Consider the following 23,884-nt stretch of genomic DNA (forward strand, 5'->3'; position numbering starts at 1 on the left):
CCCTCAGTGTGGTCTTCAATTTAAGCTTTGCCATTTTCAAGTTAAGTGACATAACCTTTGGCATACGTTTTTGGAAGTGAAGGCAATATTTTCTGGTCACATTTTTTGGTGGTGCGTGTCCTGGTTGCTGGACAGAGCAGTGGCACTGACTTGGAGGGGGGCAGTAGGTGAGCAGGTGGGAGAGCACATTCAAACTTCAGTCCTTCAGCATAGACCACCAGTTCTTGAGTCTGACTAAGGGAATGAGGGAATTTGCTGTGTTTCATCACAGCAATACCAACCCTATGACAGGTATCTTTTCAAAACAATATTTTAAGGAAGTCCAGCAAACCTCCCCAACCCCAGAAAATTTTATAGTCTTGCTGAACACAGTGGCACATACCTTGTCATCTGGATCATCCTGGACGCTGGGATAAGGAAGATGAATTCAAGGCTAGCCTGGGCTACATAATGGGACCCTTTGTCCAAAAGCCAAAGGCTACAGTGTAGCTCAGTGATAGAGCCTTTGCCTAGCATGGGTAACAGCCCAATCCCTAGCCCTACAAAAGTTTAAAGTCCTGAATTTTACCAGACTTTAATCTGCTAAGCCACAAAGTAGCTCCGTGTTTTAACTCTAAGCCTGTCATCCATTTTAAATTGCTTTTTGTATTGTGGGTCATGGCTCATTTCGGCGTGCTGCTGCTCCACTACATACTGTTGAAATTATTCATGCGCCCCTGGATTGTTTTTGCACTTTGTAAAAACTCCATTGGGCAAACAGATGTGCAAGGCAGTTAGTCATATCTGTGCGGATGTATTTTGGGGTTTGCGCTCTCTCTCTCTCTCTCTCTCTCTCTCTCTCTCTCTCTCTCTCACACACACACACACACACACACACACACACACACACACACATTCACTCCCCAGCTAGGGAACGGATCCTGGAGCTTCAAACAGGCTAAGCAAGCATTCTACCACCTAGCTACACTCCCAATTGAGATTTCTGTGTTCTAATCCACTGGCCTATATGTCTCCCAACCCCCAAGACCACAGTCTGAATGAGGACAGCTGTGAATTAAGCCTGAATTCTGGGTGGAGGATTCCTTCGAGTTGAATGTTTTCAAATTTGCTTTGGCTTTTCTAAGGGTCATACGTTTCCAAACTAGTTTTAGAACAAGCTTGTCAATACAAACCAAAGTGTATCTTTATTCTAGAAGTTCTTTAGACCTGTATTACTTGGGTTAATAATTTGTGGAGATTTTGCTGTTCATCCTTTGGTTACAGGTTTCCAGTTTAATTTCACAGTGATCACTGACTATATATAGTCCATGACTTTACACGTTGAAATATTTGGGGCTTTTGTTCATGGCCCACCACACAGTCAATTTCGGTAAAACGTTCAAGGTGCACTTGAAAATAGTTTGTATTCTGCCATTGTGGAGTGGGATATTCGATATGTGGCCAATGAGTTTTGTTAGTTTTACTGTTCAAAACTTTCACTCTTACTAGTATTGTCTTGTTTATTGGATACTAAGAGAGGTGCTTATGAGCCAACCCTGCTTATGACTTTGTTTCTTACTGCTTTTAATTCTGTGAAATGTTCTTCATGCCCTTCAGGTTCTACTGGCACGTGGGTTTTAAGGAGGGTCCCATCAGACCCATCTCCTTTGTTATTATTAAAGTCCGCTCTCCCCTATCTATTGTTGTCCTTGCCTCTCTCTGGTATTAGAACAGCTATAGCTGCTTTGAGGGTGGTGGTTTGCACTCTGTCTTTCAATTCTTGACTACCCCTGCCCCCCTGTGTGTGTGTGTGTGTGTGTGTGTGTGTGTGTGTGTGTGTGTGTGTGTGTGTGTGTGTGTGTGATGTGTGTGTATGTGTGTGTGGTGTGTGTGTGTGTGTGTGGTGTGTGTGTGTGTGTGTGGTGTGTGTGTGTGTGTGTGGTGTGTGTGTGTGTGTGTTGTGTGTGGGTTGTGTGTGTGTGTGTGTGTGTTTGTGTGTGTGTGATGTGTGTGTGTGTGTGTGTGTGTGTGTGATGTGTGTGTGTGTGTGTGTGGGTGTGTGTGTGATGTGTGTGTGTATGTGTGTGTGTGTGTGATGTGTGTGTGATGTGTGTGTGTAATGTGTGTGTGTGTGTGTGTGTGTGTGTGTGTGTGTGTGATGTGTATGTGTGATGTGTGTGTGATGTGTGTGTGTGTGTGTGTGTGTGTGTGTGTGTGTGTGTGTATAAATTTGATAGGCACTAGGTGACCTGTTTGCCCTGTTCCATGTTACTCCCTTGAGACAGTGTCTCTCACTAAACCTGAAGCTACAGTGGTGTCCAGCAAGCCCCAGCAATGCTCATTTCTGTCCTTTCTTTACATGATTGCTAGGGGTTTGAACTCTGATCCTGACTTACATAGCAAATGCTCTTACCTGTGAGCCATCTCCCTGTCCAGGCCTCCTAACCCCTGTGCTGTCTCTGCTCACAGCCCAGGTACTGTCTTCAGTTGCCTCAGCCGGGAAGCTCAATCTTACAATCGCAATGGTAAACATTCCTTCCTCTTCATGTGTCTGAGAGCCTAGACTTAGACATGCAAAGCCCCAGAAGCTTGCCATCTACACTGTCAGGGCAGGGTTTTGCCAGCTGGAACTCCAACGTCTTCAGTATAAATGTCTGCACCAGCTCCCTTCTCTATAGCTTTCCTCATATTTCCAGCAAGATCTTTCTAGAAGACTGGTGTGTTTCTGTCTGAAACATATAGATCTGAAATTCTCTCTCTGAGGCCGTAGGCTGTGTGCCAAAATGACTCAGTCACCACACACTGTGGGATTCTTTTTTGTTTTATTGTAAGTCAATGTGGCTTAGAGTTTTACAAAGTCACCTCGCATTGCACTGAACCCTTGTTTGCTATGGGAAAGGGGGTTACCTTTCCTAGCCACGACAGCCCCCAATGCTGCCGCAGAGCACACCGCTTCCTCTTCTGCAGGACAGTGCTTCAGCTGAGCATATCAGTTTTACCTTCTACAGTCAAAGTCAGAAAAAGAAGTTGGAGGGTATAGCAATAAACAATGCTTCACTGTAAGCAAGAAAAGGTTCTGTAGACAAAGAAAACCAAAGTAAATCAAGGGGAAATACTTCGTTAACCGGACACATAAAAGTATTTTAGTGAGACCTTTCACCAAAGTAAGAACAATAAACCAATAACTATGCCCTAAAGTGAGTAGAGACATTTTAAATATGAGATCACATTACAGATATAATACACATGGTGCTGTGCTCATAAAAACAAATATTAACTTAAGACTTGCTGTTTTTCCCTGTTTTTCCTACAATTCTTTAACAAGATATTTTGTTGGGAACAGAATTCTGAAGAGTTTTTGTTTGTTTGCTCGTATTTTCTTATTAGCCTGAAGGTTTTAAAAACATGCTATTTTAAAAATTAAAAACTGAAACTCTCAGACCATTTAGTGTGCACAGGACTTTTGCTACTTAGGGTGCTTGATGGCCTGCTGGGCTCCTTACTGTTCAGTAGTCAGAAGGAGTTGGACCCTGAGACCACAACATGGCTTCCTCTTTTCACTTTCAAGAGTTCCTTCAGACCATGAAGCTCTCATGTATGCCACCCTGGGGCTGGCTTCCTGGGTAATATGGCTCAGTGAGCAACTTCTCTCGGATCCTACTCTCCTCAGTGGTCCCCAAGCAACCCTCACAGCCCATGGCATCTCTTTAAGCCTGAGGGTGGGGCTCAGGGTGATAGCACAGGGCAGCTGGACACCAAAACTCCCTTCCTTCTACCCCAGGACCCTGCCAGGAAGGCTCTGGGGTCATCTGAGAATTATCCCTGGAAACAACACAGTTACAAACAGAAACAGACTTCTGGACTTTTGCACCTCCAGGTATCTTACACATTAAGAGCCATTTTTAAGATGGGGTTTCTCACAGCACGCTCAGCCAGGGTTGTCTGTTTTGTCAAAGCTGGAGTTCTAGTGCAGCGAAGGTTGCTAACACCTGCGGTAGACACTGGCACCCCTGTCGCCTCACCCGATCCTTGCTCTAACTCTGTGAGGTAGTAGAGCAGATGCCCTCAGAGGCCCTGTGCGGAGAAGCATCTCAGCTGATCCTGGATGGGGGAAACACAACAAGAACGGACCCTGCCTGGAGAATCCCTGAGCACTCCGAGCGGCCTGGGCTGCTGGGCCGTCCACGGGCATCCACCTTCAACACTTATCACAGGCAGGATGACTGAGTGGGGGGCCACCTTGAGCAACATAGGAGACTCCATCTCAATAAAATAAAATAAAATAAAAGGCAAAATGGGGTCTCTGTGGGTCCACAGCAGTGGATAGGGGAGCAGTTCAGGCCCCCAAGGTCCTGGCAGCACATTGTGCTTCAAGCTAACGGCCATGCTGACCATTGGGAATGAGATGCCTGTTGGTCCCAAGGCCATTCTTCAAATACTCTGTCTCTTTGCCTTTGGTGTTCTCCTCCTCCTCTTCTTCCTCTTCTTCTTCCTCCTCTTCCTCCTCCTCATCTTCTTCCTCTTCGTTGTCACTCCTCACATCCTGGATGTTCTAGGTAAAGCACAGAATGGGCCATGAGTGACAGCATTGCAGGAGGAGGATCTCAGGAGTGCACACAAGAGGTCAGGCTAGAAAGCTGGCTCCTATTAAAGAGCCTCAATGCCCACATACCAACCATCCCAGGGGCACACCACAGCACAAGTCAGAAACAACGTAAAGACTGGAAAATTAAGGGCTGGAGTATGGACTCCTTAGTTTAAAATACTTGTGGTGTGTGTGTGTGTGTGTGTGTGTGTGTGTGTGTGTGTGTGTGTGTGTGTGTGTGTGTGTGTGTATACATTCAAAATCAGCTCAGGATGGTACCTCAGGTCATGTGCTTGGCCAATCCACAGTGTCTTTTCTACACTCAACTTAGAATAAGAAGAAAATGCATTCAAGGGAAGCGGTCTTCCTCCTACATTTGTCAAGATCTACAGACATGGAGGAACAGGTAACTGTATTCTGAACTCCCCAGAAATGCAACTGTGCATGTAGTCATAAGATCACATTTCGTTTTGTTCAGGACTTCGCAATTCCTTAAGACAGGTTACTAATGACAAACTCCCAGTGGCATCTGACCTGTGTCAGCTTTGTTTCTGCCTTCCCATCCATGGAAGCATGTGCATAGGACACTCATCTGCCAGCTGGGCTGTGCTTTTAGGCATAGTCTCTCTCTCTCTCTCTCTCTCTCTCTCTCTCTCTCTCTCTCTCTCTCTCTCTCTCACACACACACACACACACACACACACACACACACACACACTTCACCCGTAAATGTACAAAGTTGTCGGAAATGTCTTTCATTGTTATACTTTTGTGACCGCTGGGGCACTGCTGTATTGCTCGTTTAGAGGTGTGCTATGCTACCTAGGAGTTGAACTTCAGGCTAGTGAAGCTCCTGTGTCTTGTAGAATTGAGAGTTGCTGGCTCTGACAATAAGCCAAAGCCAGACAGGAGTCTGTGGGTTCCCTGCTAATGAGACTGCGCTAGGTTGATGTGCAAGTGCTTGTCTGCTATGCACGACCTAATAATATAGATTTGAAAGTGTGCTATTCAAACACTAACGAAATATCACTTTATGTCCAATTTTGTTTTACATGTGACATTTTTAATATAACTAGCAGTATTGACATTGGAAGGGCTTACTAAGGGGCAGGTTGGACTGAGCAGTCAATATGAACAGTAATATTCTCCACCATGATCACTGGTGATATGAAATATTCTCTTTACTTAATAAAGAGAAATCTGACAATGGTGAGTGTAGGAGGTTTGGGGCAGGTGACTTTGACAAAGCCACCACACAGCACAGAGCTACCCAGAGGGCAAACGCGGAGCTCTACTAGCCCCTGCTGGACAGAGCTGGGTGGTGTAAGCACTGGGAGAGACAGTGGACCCCTGAGGCCTGTGACCCAGACCCGAGGGAGCCAGCCTTTCCTCCCTGGCTGAGTTCCGGCTATCTCCTCGCCCTCCTCCAACTCATCTTCACCTGACCTCGATACCATCAGGGTTGGTCTTTGGGGATACATTTTAAAAGAATTAAAACCATCCCTAATAAATAATTGTGTTAAGTTACACAAACACTGACATGTTCATTATATTTCCATTAAAATGGGTGTTCATCTGGATGTGGTGGAGCAGGCCTTTCGTTCTATCACTCAGGAGGTAGAGGCAGGTGGAGCTCTATGGGTTCAAGGCCAGCCTAATATGTAGAGCAAGTTTCAAGTTAGCCAAGGATAAGTAACAAGACCCTGTCTCAAAAACCAAGCAACAAACATTAAAAAAAAAAAAAAAATATTCAAGGGCCGAGGAGGGGTGGCTTAGTGGTAAAGCTGTACAAGTCTCTCACCATCTGAGTTTGGATCCTCCTCCTCAAAGCCAGAGACAGACACTAACTAGTCTGTTATCTTTATGTTTCTATCTCAAAAGGGGAGATGGAGACACGAGAGTCCCCAGAAGTATGTGGGCTGGCCAGACTGGCTTAGGTAGTAATGGGTAATGCTGAAGAATCCTTGCCTCAAACAAAATGGAAGGCTAGGATGGACACCTGACATTGTTCTCTAACCTACACACACACACACACACACACACACACACACACACACACACACAGATACACATAAATAAGAAACACAATATACACTAGGACATGCACACACTCACAAATGTTCAAGATTTAGGAGTAGATTTGTCAAGTTATTAATGATTTACAATGTGTCATTTGAACAGACACTAGCTAAGGGATGTTAGAAAAATGAAATTCTCTAATGAGCTAGAGTTAGAAAAGCTTAAGATAAAGACCACAATCTATATTCTAGGAAAAAACTGCAAATCTTTCCATCAGTTAAAGAACCTAACAGAAATATGAGCCCAAGTGCTGTCTGTCTAGGGGGCTCAAAGAGTGCACACCCACGGTAAAGATCAGTGTTTTCTATAGCACGGCCTGTGCGCTTGAGTGTCAGCACATGCCCAACAGCATCCTTGGAACCAGCCAACTCCGTCTGTCTCACCACGATTCTCTTGTTGCATTCCAACCCAAATGCCAGGTTCTGTGTCTGGGCCACCAGAACTTGTCTCATGCAGATTGTTGGCCCTGGACCTTCCACAAATCAGAAAAGGCCCAAGAAAATGTAGTGCACACACAAGGATCCAAACCTTTGAAGAGTAGACTGGTGATCTTGCTTCGGCAGCCACAGGGCTGGATGGACTCTGCGTGGATCTTATGCTCACCGAGAGACATGTGCTCTTCATCTACCAGCCCCCACCTCAAGGTCTTGACAAGCCCCACCAAAATGTGTCTATTACTATTCTGATAGTATCCTGACCAATTGAGATCGCTTGCTTCTAGAATTAGTAAACAAGCATTCTAACATTCAGATGACCTTTCTCTAAAATACTCCTTGGTTCTTCTAGAACAGCGGCTCTCAGCCTTCCTAAGGCCTTCCTAGGCCACCCTTAAATACAGTTCCTCAAGTTGTTATTTGTTCCCTCACTCCCTCACAATTGTAGTTTTGCTATTGTTGGGAATCACAATGTGAATATTCAGTGTGTAGGATTTCTGATATGTAATTTTGTGACCCAAAGGTTGAGAAGTACTGCGCTGGGAAATGTTGTTCACAACAAAAGATGGATGAGTATCAATTTTTCTATGTCTTTTATGAAGTTCCTCATCAACAAGCCTCTTTGCTCTCATAAAAAGGTTCAAGAAAAGTGTGTGGTGAAGAACATATTGCTGGCTTTGTCAGCTGAGCTCTGCAGCCTTCACATCACTGGACAGGGCCAGCCATGACAAATGTAATACCCGGTGGGTCATGTGGTCAGAGAAGGCCTGCATTCTGAGGACCAACTTGAATGTATAGTCACTATGAGGGAAAGCCAAGGTCAGGGTTAGAGCATCCCAGACGCTAGCAGAACGAGAGCCTAAATTTGACCTTCTGGTTTAAGGCATATCAAAAACAAAATTGTTCCTTACAGGGTATGTTCTAGAAGTATGGCATAAGGATGAACTCGTCCAAAGACTAGCTCATTCTGGGACCTGGGGGTCAAGTTTCATTCTTTGGCATGGAATTGTGCAATTTCCCATGACTACTGTTGAAGAGACTGCCCTTTCCCTGTTAAGTGGTCTCTGTGGTTTATAGCAGTGAGTGACTTCTATGCTCTCTGCTGCCACTGATGCATGTGCCCCCCATTTTGCCCTCAGGTTTGTGTCTGTGGTAAGTCTGGAATTCTGGAAGTAAGGGTTCACAGGTTTCCTCTGGGTATTTTGCTTCAGCCTCTGGATGGATGTGACCTCATGAATGACCTAGTCATAGTTCCTTATTTGCAGAAGAAAACACGAGCAGTTTTGTGCTGGTCCACATATACAAGATGCCGTCTCTTTGGCTTCAGTGGCGGATACAAAAGTTGTTTTGTGTTTTTAATACTGTTCCAACTCACTGATGTAAAGTAGGAGGCTTTTATTTTCTTAAATTATGAACAAAATCTAATAAAGTTATAATAAAAATTTCATTTAGGTATAATTTAATTATTGAACTATTAAATTATAATCTGTTGTTTGATTTATTTCTAATTCCTGAAGAAGTTTTTCGTTTTACTAACTTTTGCCGATGAGCTTCAAAGAAAAAGCTAGTTTTAGGGTCAGACAGATTCTGAATGGCGTCTTCAGTTTTCAAAGTTGAAAAACACTGGAGATTTCAGACCCTTCTTGTCACAGCCTGGTGATGTCCAGCCCAGAATAGACTGGGGAGCTTTTGACCTCCCTTCCTTCCTCCCTCCCTCCCTTCCTCCCTCCCTCCCTCCCTCCCTCCCTCCCTCCCTCCCTCACTTCCTTCCCTACCAAACAAACAAAAGGCACAGGGCTTCTGTCAAACCCATCAGATTATCTAACATACATAAAAATACACTAGAGTCTGGTGGCCACCAGCTGCTGGTGAAATGACTTCACTAAATAAATATGATTTGCTTTGGAGATTAACACTCAGAACTGCAGTGCTCTCTAAATAGCCACCCTGTGCCTCCTGTTCATCCTGTACTGAGAGTTCCTCATCCCTACCTGAGTGGAGACATATGGGACCATTTTAAACAACAACAGAATAATCAAATCTCCTGGGATTTAGGGCAGGACAATACCTTGCTTGGCTCAACAAGATGAAGCCCAGAACTCCTGTTTTAAAAAGTGTTGTTTAGTTTCAAATATTAATATTCAAGATTTTTTTTAAAAAATCCATAGAAGCCTCATGTACCACTGAGAAAGAAAAACTCGGTGACAGGAAAGCAGGCAGGCTTTAACAGGCACATCACCACAGACTGATAAACCACACAAGGCGCTCGTCAGGGAAATGAGACCAACGAAGGGAGACGAAACCTTGCTTTGTCAAACTGGCAACCATGAAGGAGTATGATAAACACCAAGGCGAAGAGTATGAAGGAAGAGGAGACGCTCACACATACATCTTGAAACATCCTTTGACAGCATCCAGTAAATCTGCCTGGCAATTCCAGCTCAGGTGCTCTTAGCCATGCCCATGAGGAAGCACATCAGTGTGAACAAGGAGGAGACACGCAAAGGACAGGTTCTATAGGTTAGGTAATAGCACTGTGAAAAGTTTGAAAATACAATGTCTTCGCCTACACACAAGGGTAGTCACAGTACAAAAACATGGGGCTGGGGAGCGCACTGGCTTCAAGAGTGCACACATCTTCAGATGGGGACGGAAGAGCGGGAACGGGAGACGTGGCACACACTGGATGACCTGTCCCCCTTCGCCATTTGCTCCTGAATCGTTCCATCACACTCAGAGCAGGGGTTCAGATGCTTGTTCAGTGAGTGAGCAAGTGAAGGAATGAGCCTACATCCCAACAACTCTAAGTACCATTCAAGTGCGGATGGCTTATACACTCATATCCATAACAGGGACCTGTCCCCTGGGCTTCAGACTCCAAGTTTGAAGCCAGCTCCATCACTCAGCTGTCCAAAGAGCTCATCAAGTTCTCGTGTTCTCATCTAGTCTTCCACAGTTCAGCAAATGGCACCACCAGTCACTCAGCTGCACACAGCAAATCCCCCAAGGTCCTCCTCTTGCAGGAGACTTCATTCTCCAGTCTGCAGGACTCGGCCAGCAACTTTGATACAGGCCCTGCAATCATCGGCTTTCCAGAAACTGTCTCAGCTACTTCCAACCGGTATCAGATCTCTGTGGCCAGGCTCCAGCCTCAGAGCTGGCCTGAGGCCTTGGAGTGAGTGGGGCAGCCGTCAGCTGGGCGGAGGCATAGCTGCACTGGGGTTGCTCCCTCGGCACCTACTGACCTACAGACCTTGGCAACAGACTTGTGACCGACAAACACTTCACATAGTTCCTGCTGGAGTGCTGCGTCCCCATCTCAGAGGAGCAGGGCTGCTATTGTTGGCAAGATTTCTGAATAAGGAAAATTCAGAAGTATCATGCCTGCTCTCCTCTAAGGCCAGGCAAATTATGGTTTTTGACAACCCCAGTCCACTGGTCCACTTTCTAAGGGGAATGGGAAATACACCACTCCCTACTGTGTTTCAGCAGAATGGCCATTATTTGAAGCTGTTCTATACAAGAAATGCCCAACCCAGGAGCCATGGAAAGGGTAGAGTCAATGCTGAGATTTGGTCTCCTAGTCTCTAGTGCCTCAGGGGTAGCTCTGCTCTAGAGCTCAGCGGCCAGCACTCTGGGTGCCTAGAGCCGCTGTGTTCTTCCTTTCTGCTTCCCGTGAGTTCATCCCAACTCAGTTTACCCTGTGTGCACAACATTTTAAGCTATCATGGGTGATGGGTGGGAGATTCTACCTTAGGCTCTGACTACAAGGCTGAAAGAAGCTGTTTCAACCAGAGGAAACCTTGGCACAATTCCTTCTATGAGGAAATCTCCCTCATTAATGTACTGGCTAAACTCAGAGACCAGATGTTGTGTCGCTCACAGTACTTCCTGTGGACAGCAAGAAGCATGCATGGCAGGGCAGATGGGAGTGGCTAGCACCAGTGTTGTTAGTTGGCTCTGAGTAAGACCCAGCAAGCTGTGTGTGACCTGAAATTGAAGTGGGAGTGGCAGTGCATTTTGGGAAGAAGGAAGAGCAGGCATGCTAAGACAATCCAAGTCATGGGTTCAAAAGAGGCACCATTCAAGGTATCAGGGACTTATTGGTGACAGGACAGAGAAGGCCCCTCTCTCTAGCAAACCGCTCCAATGAGGGCACTGGTTTACTTAGAATAGCCGTGTGGAGTTTGGAGTACAATGGATCCAGTCTCAGGTGCCTTCCTTGGCTCTTGGTTGGATAAACTCAGGGAGGCAGGGGCTAGGGTCCTGAAATTCAGTGGCTATCTGAGACCAATGACGTCTAGGTTTTACATCTTATCTTTAAGAGGAACGAGGAATGAAAATAGGAAAAAGATAGAATGAATATAGATTTATTATAGAAAAATAAGAAAGAACTCCTGAGAGTGTTTTATGATGGGAATAGGGTGAAGAACAGAATATCTCTGTTGCGAGTCGGCCAGCTCAGGGGTACATTGTGGCCAAGCCAGTAAGAAGTCCCCATGCATGCTCCTCAGCTCAGCCAGAGAGTGTTTGTCCATTGAGGGATGAGCTGAGCACACTGCATGACTAGCTCATGATCTACCATGGGCCCTGCTTGCTGTCTAAGGGAGCTGCTCCTGTACCACTAGTGCTCCCTGCTGCTGTGTGGAAATGGCTGGAGAGAGTCGGAGCAGCCACAGTGTAAAGAGAACAGTGGTGTTGCCTGAGATGTAGGAGGGGTGCTGCATTGGAAGAGCCTCAAAGGCCTCTGGGATCGAAAGGGACCTTGAGGGCATCTAGCCGAGTCTCTCTCGGAAGTTTCTGTGTTCTTTATGACAACCTGAGCAAAATATGTTCCCATGCCTACCTGCAGGTGTACCTACCTCCTCTCTCTCTCTCTCTCTCCCCTCCCTCTCCTCTCCCTCTCTCTCTCTCTCTCTCTCCTCCTCTCTCTCTCTCCCCTCCTCCCTCCCTTCCCTCTTTCTCTCAACACTGGGCTGAATTCTGTCTCCTTTCAGCTTTTACTTATTTTTCTGAGTTCTATCCCTTTGGGGTAGTAGCAGGGAGAGTACACTTCTTTCAAACACTGTTATTATTTTTTTTGTAGCTAAAGATAGTTAATTCCTCATCTAGCTAAATATTCCCACTCATTACGGTTTAGCTGTGGTGAATCCTCAAGAGCTCATTCAGTAGCTGCTCCTTAGTACCCTGCTGGTGAGAGGTATTAGAACCTTTGAGAGGTACGGTCTATAGAAGATGACGGTCCTGTGAGTGTCTGAGCCTCAGAACCATAAGCTAAATTAACCTCTCTCCTCTATTAGGAACCCAATCTTGGGCACTTATTATAGCCCTGGAGAGTAGACTCACACAGCATATCCTTCCACTGCTGCTTATATGACACCTTACCTAGCCCTGCCCTGCACCACACACGGGCATAACCGCATCTCTGTTACTCCTGGATGTCCAAGCTTCTTCATCGCTACCCCACTGGGTTAAAAATCACATCTGAGCAGCCACACTTCTGGCTTCATTTTTGCTATGATTTTAGTATATTTTGGTTCAAGAATGTCTATGTTTTCATTAATTAGTGTACATGCTCTGTCTATTAGTTAAGGCCTGATCTATATTCCTCAAAGAATGTCTTCAAGAAAAACAAACTAAACAAACTTGGCAACAAGGAACAGAGAAACCCTACACACCGGTGAGATAGATGCAGTGCTCGCTCCTAGCAGGTGAGTCATCTCTGCCCGCAGGGTTTCCTCACTCTCCCGGGATGACATCTACAGCCGCAGCTTCAATAAAACCATGGCTGCGTGTCTGAGGCACTGTAACTAAAGTCAGTGCCTGGGAATCTGCGGCTTTGCAGTAATGTCAGGAGCCCAGGAGGCTGTGTGTGACTCATAATGCCCCGCTGCTTTGTGAATGACTCCACGTCTCAAGCTGCACTTGGCAGTGAAACAAAGAACACTATAATAAGCATTTGAAGCTATTTTAAAAGCAAACTTTTAGCTTTCACTGTATTAAAAAATGCACAGCCAGGCAAAGAGTTCAATTTTCTAAGCTACTAGCAAAGCACACCTCCCTTTTTGTTGTAATAATTCTCATCATCCAAGTTGACGAGGTTGCAGGGAAGAGAGACCGCTGTATTATTCTTTTCATCTTTCTCCTCGCCAGCACTGTGCTACATTTAATCGGGTTCTTTCTACCCTGGCCACAAATGGACATTTTCTTTTTTGGCGATGTGGAATTTTCTAGACCAATGCTTCTCAAGTTCAAATGTGCATACAAATCGTCTGTGTAGTGGAAGCGCCACAGATGCTCAACCACAAGGGCACTGGCGAGCCCTGGGGTGCTGTGCTCCTAAGTCTCTGGGCAGTGACGAGGTCGGTGGTTGCAGATGCTTCTTGGGCTAACAAGGCTGTTTGCTGGGCCACAGACGTTCTCTAGATTGTTTTTCTCCATGGAAAGAAAGTATTGAAGCCAGAGTTACCTGGGCTCTTTTGTGTTTCTCTGATTTTAAATTATCTTTTTTCCTTAGTAGTGATTTCCTACATTTCTTTGTTAACTGTCTAGTCCACAGAGGCAATATCATAAGCTCACAACTATGCTTTACTTCATATAATAAGTGGTTCTGCAAAGAATTAATAAACTGGTCATGGTGGTTCTCACCTGCAATCTCAGGTCTCAGTAAGCAGAGGCAGGAGGATCACAGTGTTACAGCCAGTTGGGACACACAGGAAGTTCAAGGCTAGCCTTGGCGACAGAGTAGACTGTTTCAAAAAGAAACAAGAACTAGTCATTTTCTGAAATGAATGACACTTTGTGTTATCAAGAACTCACTCTTTTACCTTCTTCTTCCTGCTATCTGCTCAGCCCGCATTCTGAGAGCTTTATCGGTGTGAGCTTTACTCCTTGGGAGCAAGAAAGCACTGCTTTTGTTCCCAGACTTCAGCAGCTGAAGCTGAGTGGCCTGCAGGACAGAGGCTCTGATCCTCAGAAGGAGACCCAGCAATGGAAGTTCACCCATGGAGACCTTTCCATGATGAAGGAGGACGGGGGATTCTCTTCATTCAATCTGGAGGACCTCGCCTGGGATGTAAATCAGTCACTTCCACAGAGGGAGGAGACCGACTGCCAAGGCCTCCAATGTCTGGGTCCTAACTGCCTCATTTGTCTTGTTGATTTAGTTGCCTGCTTTGGGGCCTGACTATAAGCATCCATCCATCTTTCTTTCTTCCTTCCTTCCTTCCTTCCTTTCTTTCTTTCTTTCTTTCTTTCTTTCTTCTTTCTTTCTCTGTCATCTTAATGCATGGCAGTCCACATAGCCAGTTAATCTGAGGCTCTAGCATCCTCACAGTATAAGCAGTATACCTTATTGCATGATGTTCTTAAATACGAGTAGATAAAAACCATGACTAGACTATTCCAGGGGCTTTGTGCTGTAGTGCAGTGGTAGAGCACCAATCTACCATGCATGAAACTCTGGGTTCAATTTTCAGCCCTGCAAGGAAAAAGGCAGGTGGGCAGACTGACTGGTTGATGGGTGACAAGAGCTGATGAAATAATGACTTTTTCACAAACTTCCTTGAATTCCTTGAAAGACCCTCCCAACTGACTGCTGTCATTTGTTAGGCCTTTGTCACGAATGCTATGCCTTCCTTCTTCTGAATGAAAGGCTCAAATGACAACTTGATCAAGCAAAGCAGAGCTTACGAGAAGAAAGTTCATTAACCTCCAAGTGGTCAACCGCATGTAATCCCAGCTAGGCAATGTGGCTGCCCTGTGAAACACCGAAGGCCTCACTCCCAGCTCCAGCTCAGTATGCACCGATGGCACAAATCCATGTGGGAGCAAGTGGTGTAGGCAGAAGAGCCATCGGAAAATTGGCCAACAGACCTGCCTGACCTTGCATTAGGGTAGACCTCAGGATTGGAGTACAGCTCCTGGCTCTGTGTAAGATGGAGGTCGTCAGGTGGGGGAGACTCCGAAGCACACCTTTGGAGGCGTGGCAGGCACCATTCGCCTACATGGTGGAGATGGGTACGGGGTAACAGGGTGGTCTCTGAGGCTATGCCATGCATTCTATGCTGCTTGGTGAAGCCTTGCTCAGCTCAGACACTGGTGTAAATACTACTTTTGAGGCAGGAAGTAAGATATCTGTCATTAGAAACAGCTCCAATTGGGCGAAAACCGGTCTCATTGAAAATGTCAGCACAGTCTGGCCTACACAAAAGCAACCATGTCTAAGGGACCTGCAGTTGGCATTGATCTTGGTACCACCTACTCCTGTGTGAGTGTCTTCCAGCATGGGAAGGTGTAAATAATTGCCAATGACCAGGGTAACTTCACCATGCCGAGCTATGTTTCTTTCACTGACACAGAACGATTAATTGGGGATGTGGCCAAGAATCAAGTTGCAATGAACCTCACCAACATAGTTTTTGATGCCAAACATCCGATCAGATGTAGATTTGATGATGATGACGTTCAGTCTGATAGGAAGCACTGGTCCTTTGTGGTGGTGAATGATGCAGGCAGGACCAAGGTCCAAGTCAAATACAAAAGGGAGACAAAGTTTCTACCCTGAGGAAGTGTCCTCAATGGTCCTGACAAAAATGAAGGAAATTGCAGAAGCTTACCTAGGAAAGACTGTTACCAATGCCATGGTCACAGTGCCAGCCTACTTCAATGACTCTCAGTGACAGGCAACAAAAGATGCTGGGACTATTGCTGGCCTCAATTACTTCAAATTATCAACCAACCAACTGCTGCTATTGCTCATGGCTTAGATAAGAAGGTTGGAGCTGAAAGGAATGTGCTGACCTTTTACTTGGGAGGTGGCACTTTTGATGTGTCAATTCTGACTACTGAGGATGGAATTTTTGAAGTCAAATCAACAGCTAGAGACACCCACTTGACTGGAGAAGACTTTGACAACTGAATGGCCAACCATTTCATTGCTGAGTTTAAGCGAAAGCACAAGGACATCAGTGAGAACAAGAGAGCTGTCAGGCGTCTCCGCACTGCCTGTGAGTGGGCCAAGGGCACCCTCTCCTCCAGCACTCAGGCCAGTACTGAGATTGATTCTCTCTATGACCTCCATTACCAGGGCTCGACTTGAAGAATTGAATGCTGACCTGTTCCATGGCACACTGGACCCTGTAGAGAAGACCCTTTGAGATGCCAAACTAGACAAGTCACAGATCCATGATACTGTCTTGGGGGACGGTTCTACCAGAATCCCCAAGATTCAGAAACTTCTGCAAGACTTCTTCAATGGAAAATAACTGAATAAGAGCAAACACCGATGAAGCTGTTGCTTATGGTGCAGCTGTCCAGGTGGCCACTCTATCTGGAGACAAGTCTGAGAATGTTCAGGATTTGCTGCTATTGGATGTCACTCCTCTTTCCCTTGGGATGGAAACTGCTGGTGGAGTCATGGCTGTCCTCATCAAGCGCAATACCACCATTCCCACCAAGCAGACCCAGACTTTCACCACCTACTCTGACAACCAGCCAGGTGTACTCATCCAGGTGTATGAGGTGACAAGGCCACGACCAAGGACAACAACCTGTTGGGAAGTTTCAGCTCACAGGCACCTCCAGCACCCCGTGGGGTTCCTCAGATTGAGGTTACTTTTGACATTGATGCCAATGTCGTCCTCAATGCTCTGCTGTAGATAAGAGCACAGGAAAGGAGAACAGGATCACCATCACCAATGGCGAGGGCTGCTTGAGTAAGGAGGACTTGAGCACATGGTCCAAGAAGCTGAGAAGTACAAAGCTGAGGGTGAGAAGAGAGAGATAATGTTTCCTCCAAGAACTCACTGGAGTCTTCTATTTTCAACATGAAAGCAACTGTTGAGGATGAGAAACTTCAAGGCAAGATCAATGAGGAGGACAAACAGAAGATTCTTGACAAGTGCAATGATGTCATCAGCAGGCTGGAAAGGAACCAGACTGCAGAGAAGGAAGAATTTGAGCATCAGCAGAAAGAGCTGGAGAAGGTCTGCAACCCTATCATGACCAAGCGGCACCAGGGTGTGGGTGGCATGCCTGGAGGAACGCCTGGTGGCTTCCCTGGTGGAGGAGCTCCTCCATCTGCTGGTGCTTCTTCAGGCCCCACCACTGAAGAGGTGGATTAAGTCAGTCCAAGTAGAGGGTATAGCATTGTTCCACAGGGACCCAAAACAAGTAACATGGAATAGTAAAACCATTTAAATTGGCACCGAAAAGAGAGAGAGAGAGAGAGAGAGAGAGAGAGAGAGAGAGAGAGAGAGGAAGGAAGGAAGGAAAGGAGGAAGGAAAGAAAAAGAAAGAAAGGAAAGAAAGAAAGAGTGAGCTCCAACACAGAGATGGATGGAACTGAGGCCATCTGGAACAATGGTGAGACCCTCATTTCAACTATCTCCCTCACTCTTCCAAAACAACTTCAGAATCACCATGGCCATTTTCTGAAATCAGAGAACATGGGTAAGAAGAAGAAAATTACTTCACCAATCCCAACACTGTATCCACAGTACTCAGTGTGGGAAGAAAGCTAGAGAGACCTGGACACAAGCAGAACAGAAATGCAGGTCAGGGGAAGCATAAGCAGAGTTGTCCCCTAAGGGAAAGGGAGGCTGTGAGTTCCAAGCTGTGGCTTTCTTGCTCTAAACTACACTTCAAACTCTAAGACAAGATGTGTTACCATAGATGCATGGAGCTTAAGGGGAATTGGGTACATGTAAGATATTTTCTGAATTAATATGCCTTATTATTTTCTTACATTTAAAATTTTTTGCATGTATATATATGTGTGTGTGTGTATATATATATGTAGTGTGCATATCTGTATGCATATGTGTGTTCATGTGAGTAGAGCCTCATATATGTGTGCCAGGTGCGATGCATGCATCCATTTGTTCATGAGTACGTGGAGACCTGAAGCTGCTATTCATATAGGGCCTTTAACTTGTGCCCAGAGCTTGTGGGTTGTCTAGTCTGGCTTGCCAGTTTGTCAGAGAAGTCCCATTTCTGCCTCCCGACAGCTGGGGTTACAGGAAGTCTCCATGGCTGTCTTGCTTTTGTATGGGTTTTGGGAATCTAAAATATGGTCTTCACACTTACTGGACAGGGCTTTATGTACTTAACCACTTTCTCCTTCTTAGTACTTTTAAGCATCGTTAAAATGAAATGTACGTGTAACTTACAAACTATGTTTATTGGGCAGCTTTGCCCTTAGAGGGAAAAGTCAGAAACAAAGAAGGAGCCACCCAGCCATTACACTTCACAGGAAACAACACAGGCAGTACACAGGCAGTCGTTACTGGAAGGCACAGCACCGTGACTTCTGAGCAGGACAGTGGAGGATTGCACCGCCAGTTTAAACAACTACAAAAGCTAGACTGGCATTGTCGAGCTATTGGTTTTAGACTTGGTGTAGGAAGCAGCTCAGGCTGAGCCTTGAGAAAAGGAGACAGAGTTCCACAGCCTTTTGTCTTCTTAGGTCCAGACTCTGGCCCACAGCCAGAGGTAAGCCGATGAGAATATCTCCTACATTCACTGAGACTGGAGCTTTTGCTGGACCTCACAGCTGAGTTACTAATACACCTTGAGGGCGCATAAGACTTAAGACTGTCATCCCACTGGGTCTTCAGCCTGTTTGCTTAAGCTTCTTTTAAGAGAACAATGTAAAAACCAGCCTTTATGTGCCTTGGATTTCCCAAGTAATCAACTTTTACAACCGAAGCTAATGTATAGCTGTAATGTTATGTACTCTTCCACGTCCCCGGTTCAGTGAATGAGTGTTTTGTCTGCGTGTATGTCTGTGCACCATGTCCATGTGCCTGGTGGTCAGAGGATGTCAGATCCCCTGGAACTGGAGTTCTGCACAGTTGCGGGCTGCCACACAGGTGCTGAGAATTGTAAGCACATGTGTGTTTGTATGTGAGCTGTGGTAAGCATTTGCAGGAAGCAGCAGATAGCGGCCTTATTAAATGAGCATCTGCCATAAATGCCAGAAGCAGCATTTCAATGTTGACTGATAGTGTGTGTTGTTACCTGGGTCAGTTGGAGTCAGTAACCTAATCCCCTTTAAAGGTCTGTTAAAATTTTCCTGTAAAGTGGCAAGGCATGGTGGCACATGCCTTTAATCCTAGCACACAGGAGGCAAAGGCATATCTCTGTGAGTTCAAGGCCAGCCTAGTCTACAAAGCCAATTCCAGAACAGCCAGGGCTCACCACCACCAGAGAGACAGACAGACAGACAGATAGACAGAGAGAGAGAGAGAGAGAGAGAGAGAGAGAGAGAGAGAGAGAGAGACTAGTCACAGATTCAGACTCATATAACAGAAGATACAGGAATAGCAAACCAGAGAATTCTAATTGGGCCACTCTTATTTAAATGCCACCAAGAGTCCTAATGCAACACTGACACATTATTGGTGATCCTGTGTTCATTATCAAAGCATTCAAACCCATCACACAGAGGGCCACTGAACTGAGGGAACCAAGTTGGAGTTCCAAGGCCGGCCAGGGGGTAGAATTTTATAAGGAGAGGTGGAGAGAGAAGGATGAGAGCAGCCGGGGGAGAGCACACTGCCCAGAGAGTGCATGTGGTGAGGAAAAACTACCCTAGGCACAGGCTGGGCGGATGGCAGTTGGCAGAACAAGCCCTGCCTGGAGCTGTAAAGGGCCAATGAGACCCTGGTTCATGCACATCAAGGGACATTAAGGACTCTACTTAATGGGCACAGACTAAAAGCCATTCTGGACTCACCTTACCAGCATTCAAGTCTTGGAAAAACCACAGCTATCATTACCAATCTAGTTGCCTTCAAAAACAACAAAATTCAACTCCATTTAAAAGAATCCAGAAAAAATAAAATCTAGCATTCGACAATTTTAAATGGCTTGTTTTGAGTAAAAAGACAAATCACAAAATTTGCAAACTCAGAAATATGGTGCATACCCAGGAAGAAATTCACTTAACAGGAACAGGTCTTGAAATAAAGAGTTTGAAGAAGAGTGGTATCAAAACAATTACTTGTAAGAGCTGGAGAAATGGCTCAACAGGTAACAGCAGTTGTGCTTGCAGAGAACCCGGGTTCAATTCTCAGCACCCATGTGACAGCTCACAACTGCACATAACTCTAACTTCAAGGGATCTAATGCCCTCTGACCTCCTCCTGCACCAGGCACATAAACATGATGCATAGACATATATGTAGGCAAAATATTCAAACACAACAAATCTGAAGTACGTGTGTGTGTGTGTGTGTGTGTGTGTGTGTGTGTGTGTGTGTGTGTGTTCTATTCAAGGATGCAGAGGAAAACCATACCATGGAAAGAAATATAGAAGGCATTTTAAAGATCAAAATGAAATTTACAGGGATAAAAATGAATATTTGTAATAAAAAAATTACATTAGTCAAGATTAACCACAAGTTAAATGCTGTAAAAGAAAGGACCAAAGTACTGAAAACTGCCACAGAAATGATCAAGAATGAAGCACAAAGAGGAGAAAACCCAAAAGTGAAGAGAGTCGAATACCCGTGGCCAAGTAGGCTGTACATGAAGTTACAGGAGGAGGGGGAGGAGGAAGGGATGATAGAGAACCACGAGGGCGAGGGATGTAGCCTGTGGTGAAATATCTGCCCAGTAACACACAGCACTGGGCTGGTCCTCTGCACTTGATGTAAGACGCTTTAAAAGAATCCCAAAGCTACAGGGAAGGGTACATCATTTAAGATAACAGTGGTAAGAAGCCAGAGGACGAATTACAGACCACATACTAGCTGGAATACTATGGAGATATGGGAGCCAGGGCCAGAGTGCAGGCTGAAGGCAATGACGGAGAGGAGGAATGGGTCCTCCAGCTCCCCAGCATGGGCTCCGGAGCCCACAACCCAGAGGTAATAAAGAGTCCACCGACTTTCTCCAAACCCAAAGCCTAAGGTGGACAGCACCTGGAGAATAGCACAGAGGCTTTCACATGGTCTCCTGTCTCCTCACCCAGGAGTACCTCTGCATGCATGACGTATGGACATGCATGGGAGAAACAACCAAGGGAAATGGGAGCACCGGAGAATAACTGGGATTGAGACTGAATGGCAAACTGGGCTGCATGGACCTATGGCTATACCACCACTGGGCTGCATGGACTTATGGCTATACCACCACCACTGGGCTGCATGGACCTATGGCTATACCACCACCGCTGGGCTGCATGGACCTATGGCTATACCACCACCGCTGGGCTGCATGGACCTATGGCTATACCACCACCGCTGGGCTGCATGGACCTATGGCTATACCACCACCACTGGGCTGCATGGACCTATGGCTATACCACCACCGCTGGGCTGCATGGACCTATGGCTATACCACCACCACTGGGCTGCATGGACCTATGGCTATACCACCACCACTGGGCTGCATGGACCTATGGCTATACCATCACCACGTGCTCCAGGCCACAAAGACTGCAGCAGACAGTTCGCATATAGCATGTTGCCCTCACCTAAACGCTGTAAGGAAAGGACAGTTATTAACAAGGAGATTTTAAAAAGTAAAGGCCCCACCCAGCCTCACATCAGAGGTGGTGCTTGGGACCGCAAGCCCTCTGATTCTTCAGGTACCTGGCATAGAGACATGAAGATCATAGGGTGATGCTGCCCAGAAGCCCTTTAGGAGCAAGGCTCCACTATACCCGCATGGTGGGAGGCACAGGGATGAATGTTAGCACAGGCAGCAAAGAGCCATCTTGTTCAGAGTTATGCTCCTGCTGCAGAAGGCAGCACATGTTCAGTGACGTCCTCAAAGGAGACACCTCTGAGGGGCCACTTAGCTACAGCACTTTCTATAGGGTTGGCTGAGGCTTTGGTTGCAACTTCTTCCCTGCCCAGCCCAGTACTCTCATTGCATCACAGATGTGGGAGAACAGAGTACCCTAAATGCTCATGTATGCATGCACGTGCATGTGTGCATGCGCGCACACACACACACACACACACACACACACACACACACACACACACATCCAAATGGTATACGGAAGAAAGCGCCTCAGGCCTCCTGAACAATTTCACGGAGCCTCATCCTTTCCTTATCCCTCTCTTCCTCTGAACACAGTTCCCGGGGCCTTTTCAAAGGCCTGGAGTTCCTTCACATCCTTCATCCCATCCCATACTCACAAAAGTGGGCAACTCATACTTGTTGGCTTGTTTTCCAGGTGTACGGGAGGTGACCATGCGAGCGTCACCTAGGCAGTTACACGATAGCATCAGTTCTGACACTAGTCAATGGCTCTAAGGAAGCTGGGCCCCAGTGGCAGGTGGGTCAGACACAACTAAATGACAGGGGACAGCCAATCTCATGTCCCTGAACAAAGCACATACTGGCTGTTTGAAACAGTCGTGAGGCCGCGAGCTGCCCGCCTGCTCTCTTACGTAGTAGAGAACCCTGCTGTAAGAACACAGCTCCTTAGAGAGCAGAGCGCCACGATGGCATCCTTGATGCTCACAAAAGAGAAGGCAGGATCAAGCCTTGCCTCATAAATCACTCGGGCACTAAAGCAAAGTGTTCTTTCAGCTTCTTTAAGTTGTCATGAATAATGTTTTCTTTGTGTTACTTGAAGCTCTCTCTGAGATTTACTCAGTGGGGCTGAGGAGGTGGACACAGGATGTGGCCACAGAAAATAGTTGGAGATTAACAAGGACAGTGTTGACCAGCATGGAGTCTCCCTCACACCTGCGCTTACCAATCTCTTTGGCCCAAGAGTCCTTTAATAAAACATTCACTTCCTGGAGTGGGTGTGTAGATTTATTAACTAGCCATGAATTACATGAATTGTGTCTGGCCCTTTGTCTAAAGTCAAATTCTATAGAAGACATCTGCGTGGACTGACTGACTCTCTCTCTCTCTCTCTCTCTCTCTCTCTCTCTCTCTCTCTCTCTCTCTCTCTCTCTCTGTGTGTGTGTGTGTGTGTGTGTGTGTGTGTGTGTGTGTTTTTAATGCTAAGAAAATGGTGACAGTCTGCTCCTTTCAGAAGTATATGGAAATTCATTGTGTTTTTGTCAAATGATTTTTAAATCATGGGTACAAGCAATGTCACAGATTCTCTGAGTGTTTGTGCCTGATCCTCCCCATCCTGCCATGCTTCCCATCTGAGCCAAGATGGGATTTCTGATCTGGGGGCCCTAAGAGACCCTATTTGGGAGACAGGAGTGAAAGTCTGGATGTGAACAGTACAACCCAGAGGCGTGTTTTCTTTGACAGCTTTTCTTGCTGGAAACTGCCTAGCTGGCATCTTCTTGGGCAGATGATCACTCGTCTAGTGCCTCTGAAGAACAGACAACACTGGACTGATCAGATGGCTCAGCAGATAAAGGCACCTGCTGCCGAACCTGAGGACCCGAGTTCAATCCCAGGAACCATGTGGTGGACAGAACAGAGTCCTGAAATTTGTCCTCTGAGCTCCACAAGTACGCAAATCCACACATGAAATAAATAGATGTAATATTCCCTTTTTAAAACCAGCGTCAGAGATCACAATAGGCAGGAGTATGCAAAAGAAGCTAATACACAATAAAGCAAGCGCAGCAAGTCACCCAGTGACTTGTTAGTCTGCAGGCATTTGGGGGATAGAGGCTTGTAGATGCTACATGGACACTCAGAAGCTGAAGGCTCCTTGGAGAGCCCGTCCGTCCCCAGCCAGCTCTGGCATCCAGCTGCTGTCTCTAATGCCTTCCCAGGAAGCAGAATGGACTGAAGAGGCAAAGGGCCGTCCTAGTACCCTTGCCCCCAAGGCCCCTGGTTTTCTTTAAATAAGTGAACCAGAAGTGGT

General features: G+C 46.2%; 1 protein-coding gene and 1 pseudogene across 1 annotated transcript in view; one reads left to right on the plus strand and one right to left on the minus strand.

Annotated features, from left to right (window-relative positions):
* Positions 1-2,784: 2,784 nt before the first annotated feature.
* Positions 2,785-23,884, minus strand: part of Cers3 (ceramide synthase 3) — an 87,494-nt gene continuing 66,394 nt past the window's right edge. The window contains exon 12 of the mRNA XM_032893439.1: positions 2,785-4,531. Coding sequence (XP_032749330.1) covers positions 4,355-4,531 — 177 coding nt within the window. The 3' untranslated portion in view covers positions 2,785-4,354. The remainder of the gene's footprint in view (positions 4,532-23,884) is intronic.
* LOC116891987 lies at positions 15,084-17,201 on the plus strand (annotated as a pseudogene).

Source organism: Rattus rattus, chromosome 2 (genome assembly GCF_011064425.1).
Source record: "Rattus rattus isolate New Zealand chromosome 2, Rrattus_CSIRO_v1, whole genome shotgun sequence".
In the NCBI taxonomy this organism is placed as follows: domain Eukaryota; kingdom Metazoa; phylum Chordata; class Mammalia; order Rodentia; family Muridae; genus Rattus; species Rattus rattus.